The following is a 25472-nucleotide window of genomic DNA, read 5'->3' as shown; positions in this document are numbered from 1 at the left end:
TTGCTTTCCATCTTGGTAGTGATGTAGTTTCACGCGCGCACACACACACGGATGCACATTTATGCTTGTCCACTGGTGTATATTTTCAGGAGTCTTTTCTCCTGTTTCATGGTCTGTACGCCCCAGTGTGTCACTTTATCGGGGAAATAACTGGAGAGAGAGGGGAGGAGGGAACACCAGACAACTGTTTCAGGGACGCCGCCCCACATGTAAATGAATGTCCCCCAGGGAACACCACCTCTCTGGGAATTTTCGTCCACCTCCATATCCGAACACATCTCTTTTGATAAGAATTCCCACCCTCCAGCTGACTCCTCAGGGCAGCTCCCAGCAGAAAGCCACAGCCATCCCAGTGGATCAGGGATGATGATCAGTGACAGTCTAACAAACCCTAACTGCTCTAGATCCAGTTCTAGGGGAAGGGAGATTAGCTCTATCAGATTACTGATGGGAAAGTTGGGTTTGGACCTCTTGAATCCACTCTGGAGCTCATCACTAGTGACAGAGAATTGCAAGACTGGACCCAAAGGAACCCTGTGGGCAGTTCACACAAGCCTGACCTGCCAACATGCTGAAGACCCTCAAACTCTCCCTGAGGCCTGAGCGGTTTGGCAAGTGGACTGGAATGACAATAAATAAATAAATATGTATTTATTTGTCCTTGGAGCCTCACTAGGCTTATACAATGCAATGCTTGGGATCTAATGATACTTTTAATTTGAATATTTAATACCAAAACAGTGATTTTTCTCAATATATTTCAATATTAGGAAAAGTCAGTAGACTATTTCTGCTCAAAGACTATTCCTTTATTCTGTCCCCACAGCTATTTTATTCACAGCTTATTGTGACAGCTCCCTAACTGGGTTTCCTAGCTTCCATCTCTTGCCCATTTATGCCAGTTTTCTTTTTAAAAGTCTCTGATCACCAAAATATCTTTCAGTGGATCTCCAGGCTTAGGGAGGAGAGCCTAAATTCCTTACTTTGGGGTATAAGGGCCCCTAGAGTCTAGCCTCACTTTTTCCAGGGAGGCAGTATGTCTAGTGGTCAGGGGTTTGGACTTTGGGGTCAGACTTTGGGGTCAAACCTGGTTCCGCTGCTTGCTTGCTGTGTGACCTTGGGCAATGACTATATACTTCTCTAAACCTTAGTTTCCTTACTAGAAACTATTTTAGTTGTAACACCTCATGTTTGTTGAGAGGATTAAGTGAGATAAATACCTGGAGAGTGCTCTGTGCAGGTACCTCAAATACTGATATATAAGGAAGATCCTAATCATATTATTTATCATCGGCATTACTTTTCAACCTTACCTTTCCCTGTTTAGTTGTAGCTGATTCCCTGTTCTTGCTTGTTTTCTTGCTCCACACATATGCTCACTTTATCATTTTCAGCTGTCCTCAGCCCCTTAAAAATTCTATTCCTGGGACTTCCCTGGCAGTCCAATGGCTAAGATTTCATACTTCCAGTGCAGGGGATGAGGGTTTGATCCCTGGCCTGCGAACTAAGGTCCCATATGCTGCAAGATGTGACCCAAAATATAAACAAAATTCCTGTCCTTAAACTCATTACCCATCCAAATTATGTATATCCTTCAAAGCCCAGCTGGAATATCACCTACTCCTTGAAGCACTTGTGGCCCAACTTGGTGTCCCTCAAGGTTGCTCTCTCCTCTAAACTCTTACCACACATATATTGCCTCTACTACTTACATAAAAATTTTGCAAGTTCACACAATTCTATTAAAATGTATACATCTATTTTGTCTCTTTGTTCTATTTCTAATTTTGATGACTTTTATATTGAATTACTTGCCTTTTTTTTTTTCTACCAAAAAACTTGCTTTAGGCTGTTCTGAACACCACCTTTTTTCCCCCCAACATTTTAGTTTGAAAATCTTGAACTACACAGAAAGTTGAAGTAACTGTGTAGTAACTGAATATCCTTATAGTCACTACCTTATCTACAATTAACTTTGTATTACGCTTACTTTGTCCCATTCCTATCCATCCTTCTATGCATCCAACCATGCATCTCACATTTTTAATGCATTCCACAGTAGGTAGGAAACATCAGTGCCCTTCACAAATCGTGATACAAATTAGTTCCATCTAGTATGGATTTTGAGGTCATTTAATTTATCCCCTCATTTTATAGATAAAAAACTTAAAGCCCTAAGATATGAAGCAATTAGTCTAACATCAGTCAGTCAATCAACAAACATATACTGATCATCTACTGTGTGCCTGGTATTCTGCAAGGTCCTGGGAACATAGAAATGAATAAAACAGATAAAGACTTGGCCATCATGGAGCTTACAGCTTAAGGGGGAAGATAGATGTTGAATAGATAGTTGTAAATGGTTAACTAATAAAGTACATGGGGATTCAGCTAAGTGGTGGGTTAGAAAAAGGATTCTGAGAGGAGTCATCACTGTTCAGACCCTCACTGTTGGTAATTTCCAAAGGCTTTCATGTATAATAAGAGACACCTCACAAATTCCTCCAGAAGAGATCAGGTGCTGTAGGTAGTTGAAGGTGAAGCTTTCATGGACAAGAAGACTCTCAGCCTGAGCCCACTCAGTAAAGCTACAATGTGGAAACACTGGCCTCCCAGCCCTCAGGTCAGACTGCAGGAAGCATGTGAATTCAGGCACAGGGACTCTAGACTCTCAGGAAGCCCCATATATGGTGGGCTAAAATTACCAATGTAAGGATTTCAGAGTGGCCTCCTGAGCTGGACTTGGTATCTATTTTTAGAGTTGTAACTTCTGAGTAGACTGAGTACATGTGAGTGAAACATAACTTTTCCTTAGGAAATTTCTAGAAGATTCCCTCACATTGAACGGTTTAAAGATTTCAGTTTCTCTTCCACATTTGTTCTACTGGGATCTATTTTCCTGTTCTAAGGTAAAGAAATAGGTCCATTGCTTGTCTCAAGACAAGGATGTAGGGCAGAGATTTATCAAGGATTGGTGTCTCATCTTTGGACTTCTGAAGCCAGTTGGCCCTAAGCTAAGTTCATAAATTAATTGAGGACACACCCAATAAGATCCTTTTTCCTAAAACTGCCATTTCAAAGAATATCATTATATCTGAAAGGGACTTGGTTTCTTGTCTCTTCTTTCTTGTTTCTTTTTAAAAAAATTATTTTGCATTTGTAAGTAGACCACATGTTGTTGTTTAGCCACTAAGTTGTGTCCGACTCTTTGTGACCCCATGGACTGCAGCATGCCAGGCTTCTGTTCTTTCACTATCTCCCAGAGTTTGCTCAAACTCATGTCCACTGAGTCAGTGATGCCAGTGATGCTGTCCAACCGTCTCATCCTCTGTTGCCCCCTTCTCCTCTGTAGATAATCCTAAAATCTTGCTGAGTGAATGGTTATCATGAACAGAGAGGACTGTGTTTTGTATTACTGTTTCCCAATTATTATTTATTAGTTATTATCCCCAATTATTATTACCCCAGAGTGATCTCTGAATTCCTCCCGTGGGACACCCAGTCTAATAAAAAACAGTTTATCACTGGTCTATGTCAACCCTGCTACTCAGTTTACAACATCTCTGATGATTGTTCACCCAGCCTGTCTTCAAATATAAGAGTTTAGACTTCCTGTTTAGTGGAATCTGAGCTAAGGATATATTATAGCCATCATCAAAATACAGAAGTAGAAGCTGCTGATATCAAGATCTCCCTGGGATACCCAGGACAGGATCCTTCAAGCAACAGTCAGTATGCATGTGGGTCAAAGCACTCAGAGTAACAGGGTAGAGATGCAGTGTCAACCTCTGGGTCAAATCCAGCTTTCTCCAGCCCAGGGGAGGCAGGCAGGAGGAGTCCTACCGAGCATTCCTTGGAAAACGGGGTTGGGCTCTTTGGCAGCCTCTTTATTCCTCACAATTGCTTTAAGCCTCGGGGCTGCTGGCTGTTTGAAATAGCATTTTAATTAAAACATTTACCCTAAGTGACAGGATCAGTCTCATGAAAGGTTGCAAAAACCAAGCGCAGAGTATTAAAAATGTGTTTCATATTGCCGTTTCGCCACTGTGGCCGTCTCAGGCCTCTCTCTTCTGTTTTGAAGTCCAAGGCTTCAATAAATGAAGTCTCCTAGGATCACAAAATACGTGTCTCTTTGCCTCCATGAAAGGGAGCTTCTTAAACAACCAATAAACATTGGTTTATTGTGCCACATTAGAGGTGGCACTGTGGGAAGAGGGGTTCCTCATATCAGGTTCCACGTCCGAATGAACTGAGGAGAAGTATTATATGTGATGAGTGATCGTGGATAAGCACAAACGGGAAGCTGGACTTCCTACTGGTGGTTGTCCAGAGCCTCTTGATATACCCACCGGAGGGCTAAGCCAGAGTTCCCATTCCACCTGAGTCAGGTGTTACCGTCTTCCAAACACCTAATACCTAACAAACAAACCCTCAAAGCCCAGGCTTGTGAGAGAGAAGGGTGGAGAGAAAGGCAGAACTCTATATGAAAGGAAGTAATTTCTTTTAAAATATACTGTATTTAAATACAAGATTCAAGTGAGCATAGGATTCCACACTCTACTGTGAGGAAGGGTGTGGCTGCTAGAAACCAAATTGGGAAGAAACAAAGAATCAAAGTTGGATTTTGGTAGAGATATCCCAGCGCATGAGTAAAATGCCAGCAAGGTGCTGGTTGGGAGACTTTATATACTGAGCACAAAACAAAGCAATGTTCTAACAAAACACTCGGTGAACCCTCAGAACTTGAGCTCAGGCAGCGAGACAGAACTCTGAAACACAACACAAAACCTAGCAATCAATCTCTTTGCTTCTGAATTACGCTGACAGTGGCGGCGTTCTTCCAAACACAAGTGATTGGTGATGGTAAGGTAGCAATAGGGTGCTGGCATAGGGTGGTTTCGGGTTTTCTGTGTGTGAACGGGAGTCAGTTGGGTCCCTGTTGCATAATTCCCATAGCTGGAGATTAGCCATATGTGCAGTTTCTGTCCCCAACAAATCAAAAGGTGAAGTCCCTTGAGTGGGATGAAGTGACACTGGGTGGTGGCCCTGAAAGCAGGGGGCTCTGGGTGGTAACAGTCAGAACTGTATTCCATTCCCTGCACTTTTGCTGCTTCCACTTTATTCTAAACTCACCTCCGTCAAGAATTTTTCTGGAGACTTCCCTGGTGTTCCTGTGGTTCAGACTTCACTTCCAATGCAGGAAATGAGGGTTCAATCCCTGATCAGGGAGCTAAGATTTCACATGCCTCACGGCCAAACAACCAAAACATAAAGTAGTAGCAATGTTGTAACAAATTCAATAAAGACTTTACAGTTGGTCCACATCCAAAAAAAAAAAAAAATCTTTCTACTTGCTGGCATTCAGTCTAAATATGGGGCACAGAACGAGGACATTTGCTTTCTTCTTGAGAGCCATAAAAATCTTTCAGAGAGAAACATCCACTTAAAAACCAGAATTTTTAAATCTAATTTTGATGTATATGTAGAATAATTAAATCTTGAAATTGGAAAGGATTTCAGAGGGTATCTAGCCCACTCTCACCTATCACCAACCCGGCATGGAGCAGTGTACGAGACTGGCAAAGAACAAACAGATATAGACAGAGAGGGAGATAGACTAGAGATAGCCCAGTCTTCAGGCTACCATCTTATTTAACGTATGCTTAGTCACGTCCGACTCTCTGCGACCCCATGGACTGTATATCCTTCCAGGTTCCTCTGTCCATGGGATTCTCCAGGTAAAAATATGGGACTGGGTAGCCATTCCCTTCTCCAGGAGATCTTCCCAGCCCAAGGATCAAACCCAGGCTTCCTGTGTTGCAGAAGTGTTCGTTACCATCTGAGCCACCAGGGAGCCTAACGTGGTGTGTGTGCGCTCAGTCGCTCAGTCATGTCTGACTCCTATTTAATGACAAACATCAAGGGCACACCCAATAAAATTGGGTTTAAGACAAGAGTGAATACAATCACCATTATTGTTTAACCTGGTATTGGTGTGTTAGTCAATGCTGTTAGAAAGAGAAACCAACCAAGAGTAACAATTGGAAAAGAAGCATAAAATTATCTCTTTGGGGAAAAATCCAAGAGACTTGATGGGAAACTACAAATATTTAGAGAGCTTAGTTAAGAAGCAGGAGATTGTGTCTCCCCGCTGCCCCACCACCCCAACACACACACACTTTTAACACGGCACCTTTCTGTTTACTCTTTGTTTTATTCCATTAGTCTATTTTTAAATTTGTAGTCCAGTGCCACATCATTTTAATTACATTAACTTTATAATATGTTTTGATGGTGTTAGGAAAATCCCAGTCTTTTTTTCCTTTTCAAAGTCATCTTGACTGTTTTTTTCTTGCATTTTTTTCCTGTTAAATATGAAACTTAGGACCAAATGTCAGGTTCCATTAAAAAGTCTTTTGATGTTGTGATTGAGAAGGCCTTGAATTTGCCAAATATTTGTGGGAGAAGTGACATCTCTATGATAGAAGACATCCCACTGTGTAGCATACATTGTCCCTCTAAGCCAGGCAGGCTTTTCCTGACCACCCTGTTTTAAATTGCATCCCTTCTCTTTTTTTATTGTATTAAAAATAATAATTTTTTTATTATTTTATGGTTGACTTACAATGTTGTATTAATTTCCTCAGTACAGTAGTGACTCAGTTATGTATATACTATATGTATTATTTTTCATATTCTTTTCCATTATAATTTTTCACAAGATATTGAATATAGTTCCCTGTGCTATACAGTAGGACCTTGGTGTTTATCCATCATATATATAATATTTGCCTCTGCAGTCAGGAAGCAACACTTAGAACTGGACATGAAACAACAGACTGGTTCCAAATAGGAAAAGGAGTACGTCAAGGCTGTATATTGTCACCCTGCTTATTTAACTTATATGCAGAGTACATCATGAGAAATGCTGGGCTGGAAGAAGCACAAGCTGGAATCAAGATTGTCAGGAGAAATATCAATCACCTCAGATATGTAGATGACACCACCCTTATGGCAGAAAGTGAAGAGGAACTAAAAAGCCTCTTGATGAAAGTGAAAGAGGAGAGTGAAAAAGTTGGCTTAAAGCTCAACATTCAGAAAACGAAGATCATGGCATCTGGTCCCATCACTTCATGGGAAATAGATGGGAAAACAGTGGAAACAGTGTCAGACTTTATTTTGGGGGCTCCAAAATCACTGCAGATGGTGACTGCAGCCATGAAATTAAAAGACACTTATTCCTTGGAAGGAAAGTTATGACCAACCTAGATAGCATATTGCAAAGCAGAGACATTACTTTGCCAACAAAGGTCCGTCTAGTCAAGGCTATGGTTTTTCCAGTGGTCATGTATGGATGTGAGAGTTTGACTGTTAAGAAAGCTGAGAGCCGAAGAATTGATGCTTTTGAACTGTGGTGTTGGAGAAGACTCTTGAGAGCCCGTTGGTCTGCAAGGAGATCCAACCAGTCCATCCTAAAGGAGATCAGTCCTGGGTGTTCTTTGGAAGGACTGATGCTAAAGCTGAAACTCCAGTACTTTGGCCACCTCATGCGAAGAGTTGACTCATTGGAAAAGATTCTGATGCTGGGAGGGATTGGGGGCAGGAGGAGAAGGGGATGACAGAGGATGAGATGGCTGGATGGCATCACTGACTCGATGGACGTGAGTCTGAGTGAACTCCAGGAGTTGGTGATGGACAGGGAGGCCTGGCGTGCTGCGATTCATGAGGTCGCAAAGAGTCAGACACGACTGAGCGACTGAACTGAACTGAATCCCAATCTCCTAACCCTTCCTTCCTCTACCCACCTGCTTCCCTTTGGCAACTACAAGTCTTTTCTCTATGTCTATGAGTCTGTTTTTGTTTCAAAGATGTGCTGATTTGTATAATATTTTAGATTCCACATGTAAGTGACATCATATGTTATTCAATGTCTTTCTCTTTCTGAGTTACTTTGCTCATGTATAATAATCTCTAGTTCAATCCATGTTGCTGCAAACAGCATTATTTCATTTTTTATGGCTGAGTAATATTCCATTGTACATACAGTGTATGTGATAGGTATGTATGTATCTTTATCCATTCATCTGTCAGTGAACATTGAAGTTGTCTCCATGTCTTGACTATTCTAAATGGTGCTGTTATTAAGATAGGTGCATTCCTTTTTTTACCTCCTTAGGTAGGTTTATTCCTATGTATTTTATCATAAATCTCTGGAGGTCTGTTTCTAAAATCTCTATTATATTTTATCAGTATGAAAGTGAAAGTAAAAGTTAAGTCACTCAGTCGTGTCTGACTCTTTGTGACCCCGTGGACTGTAGCCCACCAGGCTCCTCTGTCCATGGGATTCTCCAGGCAAGAATACTGGAGTGGGTTGCCATTTCAGTATATCCTTTTGTAAATACAACGTTGTCTGAATTATTGTAGCTTTATAGTGAACCTTGTTATCAAGTAGCTTTACGCTCCAGCATTTGTCTTCATCAGAACTATTCTTACTATTCTTCACCTTGTCAATTTCCACAAAAAGCCTTCTTTTTAATTAGAATTGTATCAACTACAGAAGAATTGACATGTTAATAACACTGAGCCCACCGACCAATGAACATGGTATATTCTCTATTATTTAGGTCTTCTCTAATTCCTCTAAGTAAAGTTTTGGACTTTTCTGTGTCGGCTCTTCCACATATTTTGCTAGTTTTTCTTCCTGGATATTTGACTTTTTTCATGTTATAAATATGTATTTATAAAAACATGTTAAAATAATCATTTAAAATTTTGTTGTCTATTTTATTTCTGGTGTATGGAAATACAATGGATATTTTTGTATTGTATGCTGATCTAGTATCTAGCAATTTAGTGTTTTGTCTGTAGATTCTTTTGGATTCTGGATGTGCAGTCGTGTCATTTGTGGATGATGACAGTTTCATTTCTTTTATTCCAGTCCTTATATCTTTTTTTTCTTTCTGGCCTTATTATGTAGCTAGGACTTCCAGTATGTTGGCTGACATGTGATAGCAGATATTCTTGTGTTGTTCCTGATTTTAAAAGAAAGGCTTTCAATATTTCTTCATTAAATATATTTGCTATGTCTTTTCTTATTTGGTCGGTTGTGTGTGTGAATGCTAAGTTGCTTCACTCATGTCTGACTCTTTGTGACCCTATGGACGGTAGCCCGCCAAGCTCCTCTGTCCATGGGATTCTCCAGGCAAGAATACTGGAGTGGGTTGCCATTTCCTTCTCTAGGGGATCTTCCCAACCCAGGGATTGAACCCAGGTGTCCCGCATTGCAGGCAGATTCTTTATCATCTGAGTCACCTGGGATCTAGATTCTAGATAAACAGATTTTAAATTCAGTAGGTCTTTGTAGATAAGGATGTGATCAAGGAATCTGGTTTTTACAATCACTCCTCTAAAGATTCTGCTGGTAGCCAGGTTTGAAAACTACTCTCTTAGGGAAGTCTTGGGAGTTTGAATTTTACATGCTGAATTTTAAAAAGTCACAGCTAAGTTTCTACTCATATCTATGTTCCTTTACAATAACAGAATTTATATTCTCTCTATATTTTTTGCAAAGGACTTTTATGTAATTTCATCATTTGACCTTCACAAAGTCCTATGTTATCCATGTTATAAATTAAGTCTAAAGTAAATAGGAAAGAAAAACTAATTTTTTGTATTCCTTCCAAATACTGTGCCAAGTGGTTTAACTTGACTCATCTCATTTACTTTTTACAACAGACCTTCATAAAGTATTCTTGCCCTCAAAGACCTTACTTATGCTACTTGCCAGAGGACTTGTAACTAATAAGTACCGAATTGGAATTTAAGGCAATGGTTGGGAGTTTGGGCTCCAGGATCAGTATGCTGCTGCTGCTGCTAAGTCACTTCAGTCGTGTCCAACTCTGTGCGACCCCATAGATGGCAGCCCACCAGGCTCCCCCATCCCGGGGATTCTCCAGGCAAGAACACTGGAGTGGGTTACCATTTCCTTCTCCAATGCATGAAAGTGGAAAGTGAAAGTGAAGTTGCTCAGTCATGTCTGACTCTTAGCAACCCCATGGACTGCAGCCCACCAGGCTCCTCCGTGCATGGGATTTTCCAGGCAAGAGTACTGGAGTGGGGTGCCAGTGCCTTCTCCGCCAGGATCAGTATACTCGGGTTCATTTCCTGATTTTGTCAGTTGTAAGCTGTGTATACTTGGGCAAAGTTACTTAAGCTTCACAATCCTCAGCGTCCTCATCTATACATGAGTAATAATAATAATACCTACTTCACAGATTAATTTATTATGAAGATTCAATAAAACATACAAAGAGCTTAGTACACTGCCAGGCACCTGGTAAACCCTCATAAATGCTAGCGGTGTTTATTATTATTATGTTTTACTCCAAAGCCCATACTTATTCCATCATGCCAATATCTCCATAAAGGAATGTGATGAAGAAAAAAAAATACATAATACCCAGTGGCTCATTATTTATTAATTTTACCTCTAAAGTCCTAAATTATATAACTTCCTATTCAGTAAGAATTTCATAGATATACTTCACAAATTTCCAATTGATAGCATCTGAGCTAACGTGTTTGATGCTTTGTCTTACATGGTTGTATGTAGTTTCATGGTGAATATACCGCCCCCTTTCATGCCCCCACCAGCTGAATCCGCACTATTTCTGTAAGCTTTTGGAAGCTAGAACTAAGTTTTGCCCCTATATAGTACTATGAAATCATTAAAGGATGTGATCACAGTTTGCTTTGTACGATAATTATCTATATACCTATCTATCTTAAAAGACATCCCAGGCTGCTGCTGCTGCTGCTAAGTCGCTTCAGTCGTGTCTGACTCTGTGCGACCCCATGGACGGCAGCCCACCAGGCTCCTCTGTCCCTGGGATTCTCCAGGCAAGAACGCTGGAGTGGGTTGCCATTTCCTTCTTCAATGCATGAAAGTGAAAAGTGAAAGTGAAGTCACTCAGTCGTGCCCGACTCTTAGCAACCCCATGGACTGCAGCCCACCAGGCTCCTTTGCCCATGGGATTTTCCAGGCAAGACCATGTCTAATTCAACTTCGTATTTCCTTGGTGTTTAGTAAAACTTTGTATTGTTTTAAATAAATATGACTATTAACTGAATGTTACTATAATCTACTATAATCTTTAGAAAACATTTAGAAATAAATTTTATTGAGGTATAGTTACACGCAATAAAATCTACTCATTTTTAAAGGATACACAGTTTGATGAGATTTGGCAAATGTATTCTCTCGTCTAACTCTCCCCTAGTCAAGGTAGAGAACATTTCTATCACCCCAAAAGCTCCCTCATGTCCTTTGCAGTCAATTCCTGCTTCGTTACCAGCATCCACCCACCCCCAGGCTATAGGCAACCCCTGATCTGATTTCTATCACTAAAGATTTGTTTTATCTGCTCTAGAATTCCATTAAATGGAATCACATAGCGAATACTCTTTTGTATCTGATTTCCTTTGCTTTTTATAATGTTTTTGAAATCATTCATGGTGCATATACCAGTAGTTTACTCCTTTCTGAGTCATAGTTCTGAGTGGCTTATCCACTCATCTGTTGATGGACATTTGAGCTCTTTAGTTTGGGAGTATTATAAATGAAAGCGCCATAAACATCCATTTGCAAGTTTTTGTGCGGTTCCTGTTTTTACTTTTCTTGAGGAGTATCTAGGAATGAAATTTCTGGGTCAGATGGTAAGAATACACTGACTTTATAGAAGACTGACAAATAGCTTTCCAAAGTGGTAGAACTATATTACACTCCCTCCAGCAATGTATAGCAGTCCTAGGTGTTCTATTCTTGCTAAAACTTAACAGTATGTCTTTTTCGTTTTAGCCGTTTTAGAGTATATAGTGGGATTTCCTGGTGGCTCAGAGGGTAAAGAGTCTGACTGCAATGTGGGAGACCTGAGTTCAATCCCTGGATCAGGAAGATCCCCTGGAGAAAAAAAATGACAACCCACTCCAGTATTCTTGCCTGGAAAATCCCATGGACAGAGGAGCCTGGTGGGGCTACAGTATCCTTGCCTGGAAAATCCCGTGGATGGAGGAGGAGCCTGGCAGGCTACAGTCCATAGAGTCACAAAGAGTCGGACAGGACTGAGCAACTTCACTTTCACTTTCAGAGTGTATGGACTTCCCTTGTGGCTCAGCTGGTAAAGAATCCACCTGCAATGCGTGAGACCTGGGTTCAGTCCCTGGCTTGGGAAGATCCCTTGGAGAAGGGAAAGGCTACCCACTCCAGTATCCTGGCCTGGAGAATTCCATGGGCTGTAGTCCATGGGGTCCAAAGAAAGTGAAAGTGAAAGTCGCTCAGCCATGTCCAACTCTTTGCGACCCCATGGACTGTAGCCTACCAGGCTCCTCCGTCCATGGGATTTTCCAGGCAAGAGTACTGGAGTGCCTTATTGTGGTGTTAAGTTGCATTTCCCTAGTGCCTGTATTAAGTATCTCTTGTATATCCTTTTTTGTGAAGTATCTATTCAAATCTTTTGCCCACTTAAAAATAAGTTTCTTTGTCTTCATAATATAAGTAGCTTCTTTATATTTTCTGCATATAAGTCTCTTGTCAGTTAAATGTTTTTTCTTCCATTCTGTGACTTTTTTTTTCATTTTATTAGTGGTATTCTTCTAAGAGTAGATTGCAATTTTGATGAAACCAAACTTATGTTTATTTTTCTCTCACTGTTAGTTCTTTTTTTGCATCTTACAGAAGAGATCTTTGCTTATCCTAAAGTTTTGAAGATTTTTCTCCTAAATATTTTTCTAGAGTTTTACAATTTTTGATTTTACACATAGGTTTATGACACATTTCAAGCTAGCTTTGTGAGATGAAGGTGGAGGCTTGTTTCTTTCCAGTTCTTCCAGGACCATTGGTTGAGAAGACTTTTCTATCTGAAATATTTTGTTGAAATTAATTAAATTATTTATGAATGGGCTTCCTAGGTGGCTCAGTGGTAAAGAATCCACCTGCCAATGCAGGAGACACTGGTTTGATCCCTGGGTCAGGAAGATCCCCTGGAGAAGAAAATGGCAACCCACTCCAGTACTCTTGCCTGGGAAATTCCATGGACAGAGGGCCCTCGAGGGCTACAGTCCATGGAGTCCCAGAGTTGTACATAATTTAGGAACTAAGTAACAACAACATATATAAACACACACATTTTTTTATTGCACTTGTGTTATCGTGCTTTGTAGATACTATGTGTTGTGTTTTGTTTTGTTTTATAAATGGAAGGTTTGTGGTAGCCTTGTGTGGAACAAGACTATTGGAGCCATGTTTCCAATAGTATTTGCTCACTTTGTGTCTGTGTCATATTGTGGCAATACTCGCAATATTTCAAACTCTCTACCAGCAAAAATGATTATGACTCACTAAACCTCAGATAATGGTCAGCATTTTCTAGCAATAAATTTTTAATATTTTAAAATTAAGGTAGATATATTTTTTTGTAGACATAATGCTATTATACACCTAACAGACTATAGCATAGTATAAATATAACTTTTGTATGCACTGAGAAACTGAAAATTTTTTGTGACTCACTTTGCTGCAATATTCCCTTTTTTATGGTCTGGAGCAAAACTGACAATATCTCTGAGGTCTGCCTGTACGAACAATGGATTATTATTCAGCCACAGAAAGAAATGGAGTTCTGATACTCTATGTCATCCATTTCAACATGAATGAAACTTGAAAACATTGTGAAAAAGAGCCAGATACAAAAAGACAAATAGTGTATGATCCCACTTACTTGAAATAACTGGAGTAGGCTAACTCATAGAGACCAAAGTAGAATAGAAGAAACCATGGACTGAGGGGTGAATGACAGGAAATTATTTCTCTTATTGAAATATAGTTGATTTACAATATTATGTTAGTTTCAGCAAAGTGATTTAGTTATATCTAACAACAGATTGGTTCCAAATAGGAAAAAGAATATGTCAAGGCTATATATTGTTAGCCTGCTTATTTAACTTATATGCAGAGTACATCATGAGAAATGCTGGGCTGGAAGAAGCACAAGCTGGAATCAAGATTGCCGGGAGAAATATCAATAACCTCAGAAATGCAGATGACACCACCCTTATGGCAGAAAGTGAAGAGGAACTAAAAAGCCTCTTGATGAAAGTGAAAGAGGAGAGTGAAAAAGTTGGCTTAAAGCTCAACATTCAGAAAACGAAGATCATGGCATCTGGTCCCATCACTTCATGGGAAATAGATGGGAAAACAGTGGAAACAGTGTCAGACTTTATTTTGGGGGCTCCAAAATCACTGCAGATGGTGACTGCAGCCATGAAATTAAAAGACGCTTACTCCTTGGAAGAAAAGTTATGACCAACCTAGATAGCATATTGAAAAACAGAGACATTACTTTACCAACAAAGGTCCATTTAGTCAAGGCTATGGTTTTTCCAGTGGTCAAGTATGGATGTGAGAGTTGGACTGTGAAGAAAGCTGAGAGCCGAAGAATTGATGCTTTTGAACTGTGGTGTTGGAGAAAACTCTTGAGAGTCCCTTGGTCTGCAAGGAGATCCAACCAGTCCATTCTGAAGGAGATCAGCCCTGGGATTTCTTTGGAAGGACTGATGCTAAAGCTGAAACTCCAGTACTTTGGGCACCTCATGCGAAGAGTTGACTCACTGGAAAAGACTCTAATGCTGGGAGGGATTGGGGGCAGGAGGAGAAGAGGACAATAGAGGATGAGATGGCTGGATGGCATCACCGACTCGATGGACATGAGTTTGAGTGAACTCCATGAGTTGGTGATGGACAGGGAGGCCTGGCGTGCTGCGATTCATGGGGTCGCGAAGAGTCGGATACGACTGAGCGACTGAACTGAACTGATGTCTATTTCAGATTATTTCCATTATAGGTTATTATAAGATATTGAATATAGTCCCCTGTACCATACAGTAAATCCTTGTTGCTTATCTATTTTATGTATAGTAGTTTGTATTTGTTAATCCCATACTCCTAATTTATCCCTCCCCTTCCCTTTCCCTTCAACCACAAGTTTGTTTTCTATGTCTGTGAATCTGTTTCTGTTTTGTGTATAGATTCATATGTATTATTTTTTAGAGTCCCCATATAAGTGATAGCATATAATATTTGTATAATAGTATAATATTTGTATTTCTCTTTCTGACCTAACTTTACTTAGGACAATATTTCCTAGGTCCATCCATGTTGCTACTAATGTTTCATTCTTTCTTTATGTCTAAGTAATATTCCATTGTATTAATATATACCACATCTCCTTAAGCCAATCATCTATTGATGGATGCTTGGGTTGTTTGCATGTCTTATATGCTGCTTTGAACCTTGGGGTGCATGTATCTTTTCAAATTAGAGTTTTCATATTTGCTGGATATATGGTCAGAAATGGGATTGCTAGATCATATGGTAGGCCTATTTTTAGTTTATTAAAGACCTTCCATATTGTTTTCCAAAAAAAACAATATGGAAAAGTTGGCTGCACCAATCTACCTTCGTACCAACAGCGTAGGAGGATTCCCTTTTCTCCACATCCTCTTCAGTATTTATTATTTGTAGACTTTTTAATGATGGCCATTCTGACTGGTGTGAGGTGGTACCTTATTGTAGTTTTGCTTTGCATTTCTCTAATAAGTAGCAATGTAGAGCATCTTTTCATGTGCCTGTTGGCCATCTGTATGTCTTCTGTGGAGAGATGTCTATTTAGATCTTCTGCTTATTTTTTGATTTTTTTTTATTGAGTTTTATGCACTGTTTGTATATTTTGGAATTAAGCCCTTGTCAGTTGCATCATTTGCAAATACTTTCTCCCATCTCATAGGTTGTCTTTTTGTTTTGTTGCTGTTTTCCTTTGCTATGCTAAAACTTTAAAGTTTTATTTGGTCCCATTTGTTTATTTTTGCTCTTATTTCTTTTGCCTTGGGAGATTGATTTAAGAAAATATTGATCTGATTTAAGTCCAGGAATGCTGTTTTGCCTATGTTCTCTTCTAGGAGTTTTATGGTATCAAGTCTTTTATTTAGATTTTTAAACCATTTTGAGTCTATTTTTTTATATGGTGTGAGAGAAGGTAGTCTAATCTCATTGATTAACATGCAACTGTCCAATTTTCCCAGCATCACTTACTGAAGAGACCATCTTTTCTTCATTGTATATTCTTATCTCCTTTGTTGTAGATTAATTAACCATAAGTATGTGGGTTTATTTCTGGTCTCTCTATTGTATTCCATTCATCTGTATGCTTGTTTTTGTGCCAGTACCATCCTATTTTGATTACTGTTGCTTTGTAGTATTATGTGAAGTCTGGGAGTATTATGCCAGGCAATTCTTATTTCATGGGCATGGAGTTTCTGTTTTAGATGATGGATTATTTTGGAAATAGATAGTGGTGATGTTTGCACAACATTGTGGGTATAATTGATGCCGCTGAACTTAAAATGGTTAAAAAGACAAATTTATGTTCATATATATATATATATATATATATATATATACACATACACATTATAGATAGATATATATAGGCACAATAAAAAAATTAAAAAATATTCCATTCCTCCCTCCTGCCTATACTTTTAAAATTCTGTATATTATAAACACTCAATACCTTGTTGTTATTTTCTCTTCAAACAGTAAATTATTTTTTGAAAGAAGTAAAAAAGAAAAAATCTTTTAAATTTGCCCACACACCTGTTATGTCTGAGACTCACCATTCCTTTGTCTAGATCCAGATTTCCCTCTGATATTGTTAGCCTTCATCCTGAAGTGCTTCCTTTAGAACTTTTTGCAGTGCTGGGCTGCTGCTGCTGAATTCTCCCAGAGTCTGTTTGCTTGACAATGTCATTATTTCACCTTTAGTTTTTAAGAATATTTTCACTTGGAATATTGGAAAATTTTCTTTCAGCATTTAAAAATCATCTAGTTTGCGTGGTTTCTGAAAAGAAGTTAAAAGTCATTATCTTTGTTTCCTCTGAATTAGAATGTGTGTTTTTCCCTCTGTCTACTTTTAAGATTTTCTCTTTATAACTTGTTTTCAGCAATTTGATCATGAAGTGTCTAGATGTACTTTTCTTTGTATTTATTTTGCTTGGAATTCATTGACTGTCTTTGACTCATGGGTTCATAGGTTGGTTTGGTTTTGTTTTAATTTGAGGGAAAAGAGAAAGTGTTAGTCGCTCAGTCGTGTCCGACTCTTGGTGACAGCACAGACTGAGGCCCTTAAAGCCCCTCTGTGCATGGAATTCGCCAGGCACGAATACTGGAGTGGGTCGTCATTCCTTCTCCAAGGGATCTCCCTGATCCAGGGATCGAACCTGGGTCTCCTGCATTGCTGGCAGATTCTTCACCCTCTGAGCCACCAGGCAAGCCCAATTTGAGGGAAATTTGGCCTTCATTTCTCCATTTTTTTTTTTTTCTGCCTCTCCTCCTTCTTGGACTTTAATTACATTCATGTTTGACCACTTAATTTTGTCACACAAGTCACAAAGGCTCTATCTTTTTCCAAATCTTTTTTTCTTCTATACCTGGTCTTCATAGTTTCTATTATCTATGGCTTCAAGTTCCCTGATCTTCCGTCACATGTTCTTAATCACTATTAATCTCATCCAGGGAATTTTTCATTTCAGATATTGTATTTTTCAGCTCTAGAATGCCTATTCAGTCCTTTTACACATCTTAATTTCACCTTTCACTGTGTTCATCTTTTTATTCAAACCCTTCAATATTTGTGTTAGCTTTCAAAGTTCTTGTCTGATATTTCCACCATCTCTGTCATTTTTAGAACTGTCTTTGCTGACTAATTTTTAATCATGCCTATGGATCACATTTCCTGTTTCTTCACAAGTCTAAGAACTTTTTCTTGGACAGTGGATATTGTGATGTTTTGTGTTGATTGTTTGAATTTTGCTGTCTTCCTTCAAAGAGTATTATGGGCTTTCGGCAGGCAGTTAAAATACCTAGAGATGAATTTGGCCTTTTCAAGGCTTGCTTTTTAAAATTTGCTATGTATGTATGTATGGGACAACCTTAACTTATAGTTAGTTTAGCCTTATTTCTAAGGTATGGTCTTTCGGGGTTGCGTGCTGAGTGATCTAGGTGCTTAAGGGGGTCCACACTTGAATGTCTCCTAGCATTGTGTGACCTCTGTGAACTGTGCTCCCTGCTGCTCATGTTTTCCCTGGTAATTGCTATACATCATTGTTATTAGCCCTGCTTTGTGGTCTCATTCTATGCATGCTCTTATTCAGGCTCGAACAACTTCTGGAGCTTTTTCTCAGGGTAGCTCCCACCTCACTATTACTCTACCCCATAAACTCCAGGATCTTCAGCCTCCCAGAACCCCAGTCCCCGTCTCTTCCCTTAGCAAGACCTACATGTTCTGCTTCCGTCCCCCTTCCCTATACTGAAGTCCAGAAAGTGCAGTGGCTTACTGGGGTGCGCACAGGCCTTACCCCTTTTGTCTCTCTTCTCCTGAGGACAGCAGTTCTATGCTCTCTGTTGTCTGCTGTCTGGAAAACAATTGTTTCATAAATGTTGTTCAGTTCTTTAGTTGTCTAGTTGGAGAGCAAGTCTGGTACTAGTTATTCCATCACAGCTAGAAGCAGAACTCCAATCTGCATTTCAGTCTCATGGAAAAATAATAGCTTATAGCTGTGTTCCTACTCAAGGTTAAATAGGGATGAGTGAAATATAGTAAAATAAATCACCAATTGTGTAATCAGATATCCTATAGCTTGGAGAAACTTTAAGTTTTCACTTTAAAGTAGAATACTTTAAGTTATATTGCCAGTTTAATTTAAGGTTCATTCTTTCTCCCAGGCCATGAGTATTTCTTGACATTATCCCTTCACAACCGGACTTTAGTTGATCTTCAAAACAAAAGAAATCTAACTCTAGTGACACTAGCTGTCTTCTGTAATTCCTAACATAAAATTAGGAAAACTTGAGTATATTCTGTATGTGCCTTCAATTACTGAGGTGCAAATAATAAGCTCCAATTTGCTTCAAGGTTACTGGAATTAAGTCATCCAACCATATTCTTGAGGTCAAGTATACTAACATTTGTATACAATTTCATAAAGAAAATAAAATCTTTATAAGATATGGATGTGTAAGATCTGCTTTTGAGATTATGTCCAATTTTGTCGATTTGGTTGGCAAAGCGGTTGCCAGGATTTAATGTGTTACACTTTTCACACTGTGAGTCAGTGTGTGTGCTAGAAATGCCATATAAGCCTGAAGGCTTACCTGAGGACAAAGGACGATGAGGGGAGGAGAGACGGAATGGATCCATTTTGAGGTGCTGAAGATTAGAAGACTCCTCAGATCCCTAGGAGATCCATGTTTATTGCACCAGCCTTCAGAGTAACCAAGATGCGGAAACAACCTACATGCCCCTCCACGGACGAGTGGATAAGGAAGATGTGCCACGTGCACATAACGAGACACTATCCAGCCCCCAAAGCGAGGGAAACACGGATGGACCTCGAGGACATCATGCTGAGTGAAATAAGCCAGTCGCAGAAAGACAAACACCTCATGGTTCCACTCATGAAAAATCTAAAATAGTCAAATTCGTAGGATCAAAGAGTGGAATGGTGGTTGGCAGAGGCTCGAGGTGGGGGAAACGGGGAGTTACTAATCAATGGGCTAAGCAAGACAATATGTTCTAGAGATCTATACAGCCTTGTACCTAGAATCAACAGAGCTGTATTGTATGCTGAAAAATTTAAATGGGTAGATCTCACTTTAAGTTCTTACGACCATGTGTGTGCTCAGTTGCTCAGTTGTGTTTGACTCTTTGCGACCCCATGGACTGTAGCCCACCAGGCTCCTCTGTCCATGGGATTTTCCAGGCAAGAATATTGGATTGGGTTGCCATTTCCTACTGCCATAAGAATTAAATTTAAAAAAAAAAAAGGATTGCTGATTGTGTTCATGATATAAAGATCTTACAAGAATGTTAAAAAATCAAGGTTAAAAAAAGACTGAAGTCCAGTTCTTTAATGACTTTCAGGTTTTTAGCACATGCCTGGTGCTTTGACTTTATGAATGGAAAAAGGTGGCGTGTATCCACTGGCTTAATCTACGGTGTCAACAATCCCTCTCTGAAGCTATTGAAATAAGAGGAGTGCCCACAATTACTAAAGATCTTCCGGTGATAAAAGAGAAATTGCATAAAGTCCTGGCTCCATGCATCAGAATGATTCAGCGTTTCATAAAAAAAAAATACTTTCATTGACTTTCCAGTTAGGTTAATTTTCAGGAATACTTTCTCCTCATACTTAACCGTTGAAATGCAACAACTTCTTACTGCCCCCCAGGTCGCAGGCATACAGCCTCTGAAAGCTGGTCCGAAATCTGCTTTTACTGTGTCTTCTTTATAAGACAGGAAAGAGACTGGCTGAATGGCTGAGCCGGAGCAGAAGTCTACCTGCTGGAAGGAAATTTTCTTAAGCCATGTTAGCAAGGAAAAGATGACTGATGAGGCAAAGAGCATGCTCCAAACCTGTAATCGACCTGCAAGAATCAGTACCTGGCCTCGTGCTTATCAAGTGCACTCCGCAGGGGACCTGATTAAGGAAGGAAAGAAATAGGATACAGAGCCACTGCCACAGACACGTGGTGGGAACATCTACCTAACAAAGCTCTTGTTGAAGCCCTGCCTAGTGAGCTTCAGATCCTCCAGAGAAGGGGGTGGAGTCTGAACAGCCATGAGTAAGCAGTCAAGCTTTTAAACCATCAACTACGTGCTGGAAGGAAATTTTCCTGAAATTTGTTTTGGCTTTATAAACAAAATGTAAGGAATACCGCTTTCTTGATGATCTGATCATCAGAGTGATGGGCTGTGTGATAGGATGATGTCATCAGGCATAGTGAGACGCTAGGATCCGTTTTCTCTACAACACTAACTGATTCTGGACGCCTTGCCCTTTAAGTTGTTGTTGTTGTTGTTTTCCTCCCTCGTGTCATTTTTCTTTGGCTCCTATCTCACAGATATATTGTCAGTGGTCACAATGTCCTGTTATCAAGACGTTTTTAATTCTCTTCTGCATGTGTTAGTTCTCATCGAATGTGGGCGTAGATGATGTATTGCCAGGTTTCTTGTGCAGAGACTCCTGTGAATCAGGTTCGTTATCTGCGGTGCATAGACTTGGTGACCTTTAGTGCAGGACCCAAGTCCTCCTTCCCCCAGCTCAGGACTATGTCCCCCAGCAGCTGACAGCACTGACTGCCGAAAGCTTACAGTCGAGTTTCTCTCTGGGCATTGCCCTCAGCCCTGGGCAGCTGCTTCACCCCAGGTTACGCTGTCTCCCAGGTGCCGCTTACATCCAGTACATGGGCTTGTACAAAGACCCAATCTTCTCGTTTTGACTTGAGCCAGCTTTGAAAGGCCACCCCAGCTCCAGAACTTTTGGTGGGATTGGCTGAAGCCTTTGTTGCAGCTTCTTCACAGCTCGACTTCTCCTCATACGCAGTCCTGCTTCCCTCACTGCCTTCCAGGGCTTGCTGCTGAGAAGATCCCCGCTGACCCTCCTGCAGGCAGATCTCCACCTCCAGATCTGTGTCCCAGGGAACCTCCACTAAGACAGGTGGTAGTGACCTCAGCCCTGCCGGTGTCCTTCACAGCAGTGGCACCTGTGTGCCTTAGGATAGGTCTTTCCTCTCGCCCCGTTTTGCTCCCAGTACTTGATTTCCATGTTTTCCATAGAATTTCTTCTTTGTGTGGAGATTTTGAAGTTGACTAGTGGAGGTTATAAAAATGAGGTTTCCAAATAGATTAGATTATAGGCTAACATTTATTCAGAGAACCACCTTTATTGAAGAGGTCTCCACTGGTAGGCTATGAAGTATCAAGGATTTTTTTTAATGTTATTTTATTTCTTCAATGTTTGAAATGTTTATTTGGACCATCCTCTATGTTTTCTTAACTCTTTTAAACCAAAGTTGATGGTCCAAAACAAAAGATTATTTATGGACACATATTTTCCCACTGTTGGTATTTGCTGCTCAGATGCTAAGTCATGTCCAACTCTTTTGTGACCCCATGGACTGCAGCATGCCAAGCTTCCTTTTCCTTCACTATCTCCAGGAGCTTGCTCAAACTCATGTCCATTGAACCGGTGATGCCATCCAACCATCTCATCCTCTGTTGCCCCCTTCTCTTCTTGCCCTCAATCTTTCCAGAATCAGGGTCTTTCCCAATGAGTTGGCTCTTTGCATTTCCTGCTGTGGCTTTCTTCAAATTCCCTAGCTCTCATATTCTTGCTGGTACCATTTAGACAAGTATTATATACCTTCATTCTTTTCTCTGATTTAAGATCTTTGTTCTATTGTTTTGATAGCTTGCTCTAATTATCTCCCTACCCATTAATTTTTTTAATTGAGGTATAATTGACAACCCTACCCCATTGATTCTACCTGGAAGTTTCTAATTTTATTTAAATAGCCTGTTTAACCAAGTGGAATTCAGAGACTGGAAAAGCCATTGAGAAAATGCTAAGTATGCTAATATAGTACAAATTTTTATTTACTTAAATCACATATAAACAAAAATGTGTTACTGATCAAACCTGGCATCCTCTAAATGGATGTCCCCTGTTTTACAGACTAATAGACACCGAAGGACCTCAGAGGTCATCTAATGCAAGCGCCTCATTCTGTGGAGGCCCCAGGGTGAGGCGACAAGCACCAGAATGTGCAGTTAAATCCCTCGTCTGTCAATTCAGAAACCGTACTTCTTCACCACAGTTACCACTGAATACCTTTTCCTTTCTCTCTAACTCCTTCCATGAACCCAGGACATTCTCTTGACTCAGTACTTTAGAGACCACAGTTATTTTAACTTCATTATCCTTTGAACCTCAAGCGGGTTTCTGGCATTCCTTTTTCCTAATTCAGTTATGCAATCCATCAGCAGAATTTAACCAACACAAATTAGTTGGGGTGAGAAAATATTTAGGCACTTTCATCCAATACTAGGGCTTTTTGTTTTTTAAAAAATAACCTTATGAGACTCTTTTTTTTTTTTTTTCCTTTTAATCTGTGCCTGTTGACTCAGAGAACCAAGGACCCCAAGTGGCCCATTTGTATGGGCTGCTAAAATACCAAAGACTGGGTGGTTTATTAAAAACAGAAATTTATTTCACAGTGTTAAGAGGTTGGAAGTCCAAATCATGGCATTGGAAGACTCAGTGTCTGGTGAAGCCTGCTTATAGACAAAACCTTTTTGTCTATAAACCTCCTGGCTTATAGACAAAACCTCTTCACCGTGTTCTCATGTGGTGGTCCGGGGCAAGTATGTGTTCTTCGGCCACATTTTAAAAGGCACTAATCCACTTTCTAGTAGATTTCCAGCCTCTTAATCACCTCCCAGAGATCCCACCTCCTAATACCATGACCTTGGGGATCAGGTTTCAATATATGAATTTTGGAGGGACACAAACATTCAGACCATAGCAGATATGACTAATACAAAAGTCAGTGTTATGGGCTGTATGATGTCCCCTCAAAATTCATATGTTGAAAACCTAAGTCTCAACACCTCAGAATATGACTGTATCTTGAGATAAGTTCATTAAAGAGGTAACTACATTAAAATAGAGATGAGACTTTTTTGGAAGCTGTGAAAGAAAGTGAAAAGTGAAAAGTGTTAGTCACTCAGTTGTGTCCAATTCTTTGTGACCCCATGGACTGTAGCCTGCCAGGCTCCTCTGTCCATGGGATTTCCCAGGCAAGAATATTGCAGTGATGAGTTGCCATTTCCTTCTCCAGGGGATCTTCCCCACCCAGGGATTGAACCCATGTCTCCTTCATTTCAGGGATATTCTTTACCATCTGAGCCATCAGGGAAGCCCTTTGTAAGCTCTACTTGAACCCTATGTTGGAGAAGGAAATGGCAACCCACTCCAGTATTCTTGCCTAGAGAATCTGTCCCTAGGGCTGCTGTCCCTAGGGTCGCACAGAGCCGGACACAACTGAAGCGACTTAGCATAGCATGAACCCTATGTACTAAAATAATCAGAAAATGTGCAAGTTCCTTTTACAAAGCGCCTTACATACTATGCTTCTTTGTGTGAGTTTTAGCATCACTTGTGGCAGAATGAAACTATTATTCTGATCAAAAAGTACGTGCAAATTAGTTCACACCCTGTATACTTAGTCTGCCCCTGAAATAAATTGGTTAGCTAAACGAGTAACAAATAAATTTTTCAATGATACAAATATTCATCATGGAAAGGCAGGGTGAGCTTTCAACTTGAATAAGAGTCTTAGAATTACTCTAGAGAGATAAGAGTGGTGCCAAGTGGAAGGAGCAAGGAGTCGAATTTTATTTCACAAATATTTTCCTTCCATATCTCTGGTCTTTGTCAGTCTCTCTAGAGTCACCAAGGGAGACAGGCAATTGATAGTTTCTTGCAGTAAATCATTTTGCTGAGAAATCCTGCATAGCAGGTATTGCCTGACTTAGCTGAGAATGATAAACTAGCAATGTTGTTATTCAAGTTAGAAGGACCTGAAGGAGCATTAAAACTACCTGCTGTGTTGTTGTCATGGTGTCTCTTTAAAAGAGTGATAAAGAACTTCAGTTTTGGGTGGGAGGTGGCTTGCAACTTTTTTTTTTTTTTTTTTTTTTGGCCTTCAGCATGACATGAAGAATTAGAACTCTCCAAAGCCTTCAATTTGAGTTAAACTATCCAGTAAAGAAGCCGAACCCGGTCTTGACCTTATCTATAATTTTGTCCTCTAGCAGTATCTCTAAAGATATGAGAGAACTACAAAGGTTTCAGTTACAGAACATCTCCCAGTTCCCTGGCCCTCTCATGGAGTTTTCTCACAAGCCTGATGTGGGCAGATCTGATCTTGCTTCTTATATTTGCCCAAAATGAATGGACCACGCCAGAATGAACCACGTCCCTACCCCAGGTGTGGTGGGTGCTGATCCCTTAAGGGCAGCGCGTCCATGAGGTGTTCTCGTTTAGAAATCCTTGACTCTCCTGCACCATCACCACGACCACCACCGCCATCACCACCACCATCCCCATCAAACCACCAATCTCCTGGCGTTCTTTACTGAGGCCCTGAGATTCAGGCTGAGACCTGCTTCCTTACAAAAGACTTGTTTCCTTCCTATCTGACATAGCCCAGGTAGCAATCACATTTCATAATGTTTTTCTCCTTTTGTTCTCAGGTGTTCTAAGCCGGCTCCCCGCAGCGCACATCAACAGTAGAACACCTGGGGCGGACCTGGCTCCCAGACCATCAGGAGAGACTTGCCAACAAGCTCGCTCAGGATGTCTCCGTAGTGGAAATTCTGGGACTGGGGCCTGTTTGGAAATACCAGAAATAGTTCAGTTCAGTTCAGTTCAGTCGCTCAGTCGTGTCTGACTCTTTGCGACCCCATGAACCGCAGCACGCCACGCCTCCCTGTCCATCCCCAACTCCCGGAGTCCAC

General features: G+C 40.3%; 1 protein-coding gene across 1 annotated transcript in view; it reads left to right on the top strand.

The window, feature by feature from the left end:
- The window catches only part of SYN2 (synapsin II), a 182479-nt gene extending 157044 nt beyond the window's left edge, over positions 1-25435 (top strand). Inside the window, exon 12 of the mRNA XM_025272545.3 lies at positions 25209-25435. Within this exon, the coding sequence (XP_025128330.1) occupies positions 25209-25405 (197 nt within the window). The 3' untranslated portion in view covers positions 25406-25435. The remainder of the gene's footprint in view (positions 1-25208) is intronic.
- Positions 25436-25472: the final 37 nt, after the last annotated feature.

Source organism: Bubalus bubalis, chromosome 21, assembly GCF_019923935.1.
Source record: "Bubalus bubalis isolate 160015118507 breed Murrah chromosome 21, NDDB_SH_1, whole genome shotgun sequence".
Lineage (NCBI taxonomy): Eukaryota > Metazoa > Chordata > Mammalia > Artiodactyla > Bovidae > Bubalus > Bubalus bubalis.
The sequence above is the reverse complement of the archived record's forward strand: the minus strand, read 5'-3'. Positions and strand labels throughout refer to the sequence as shown.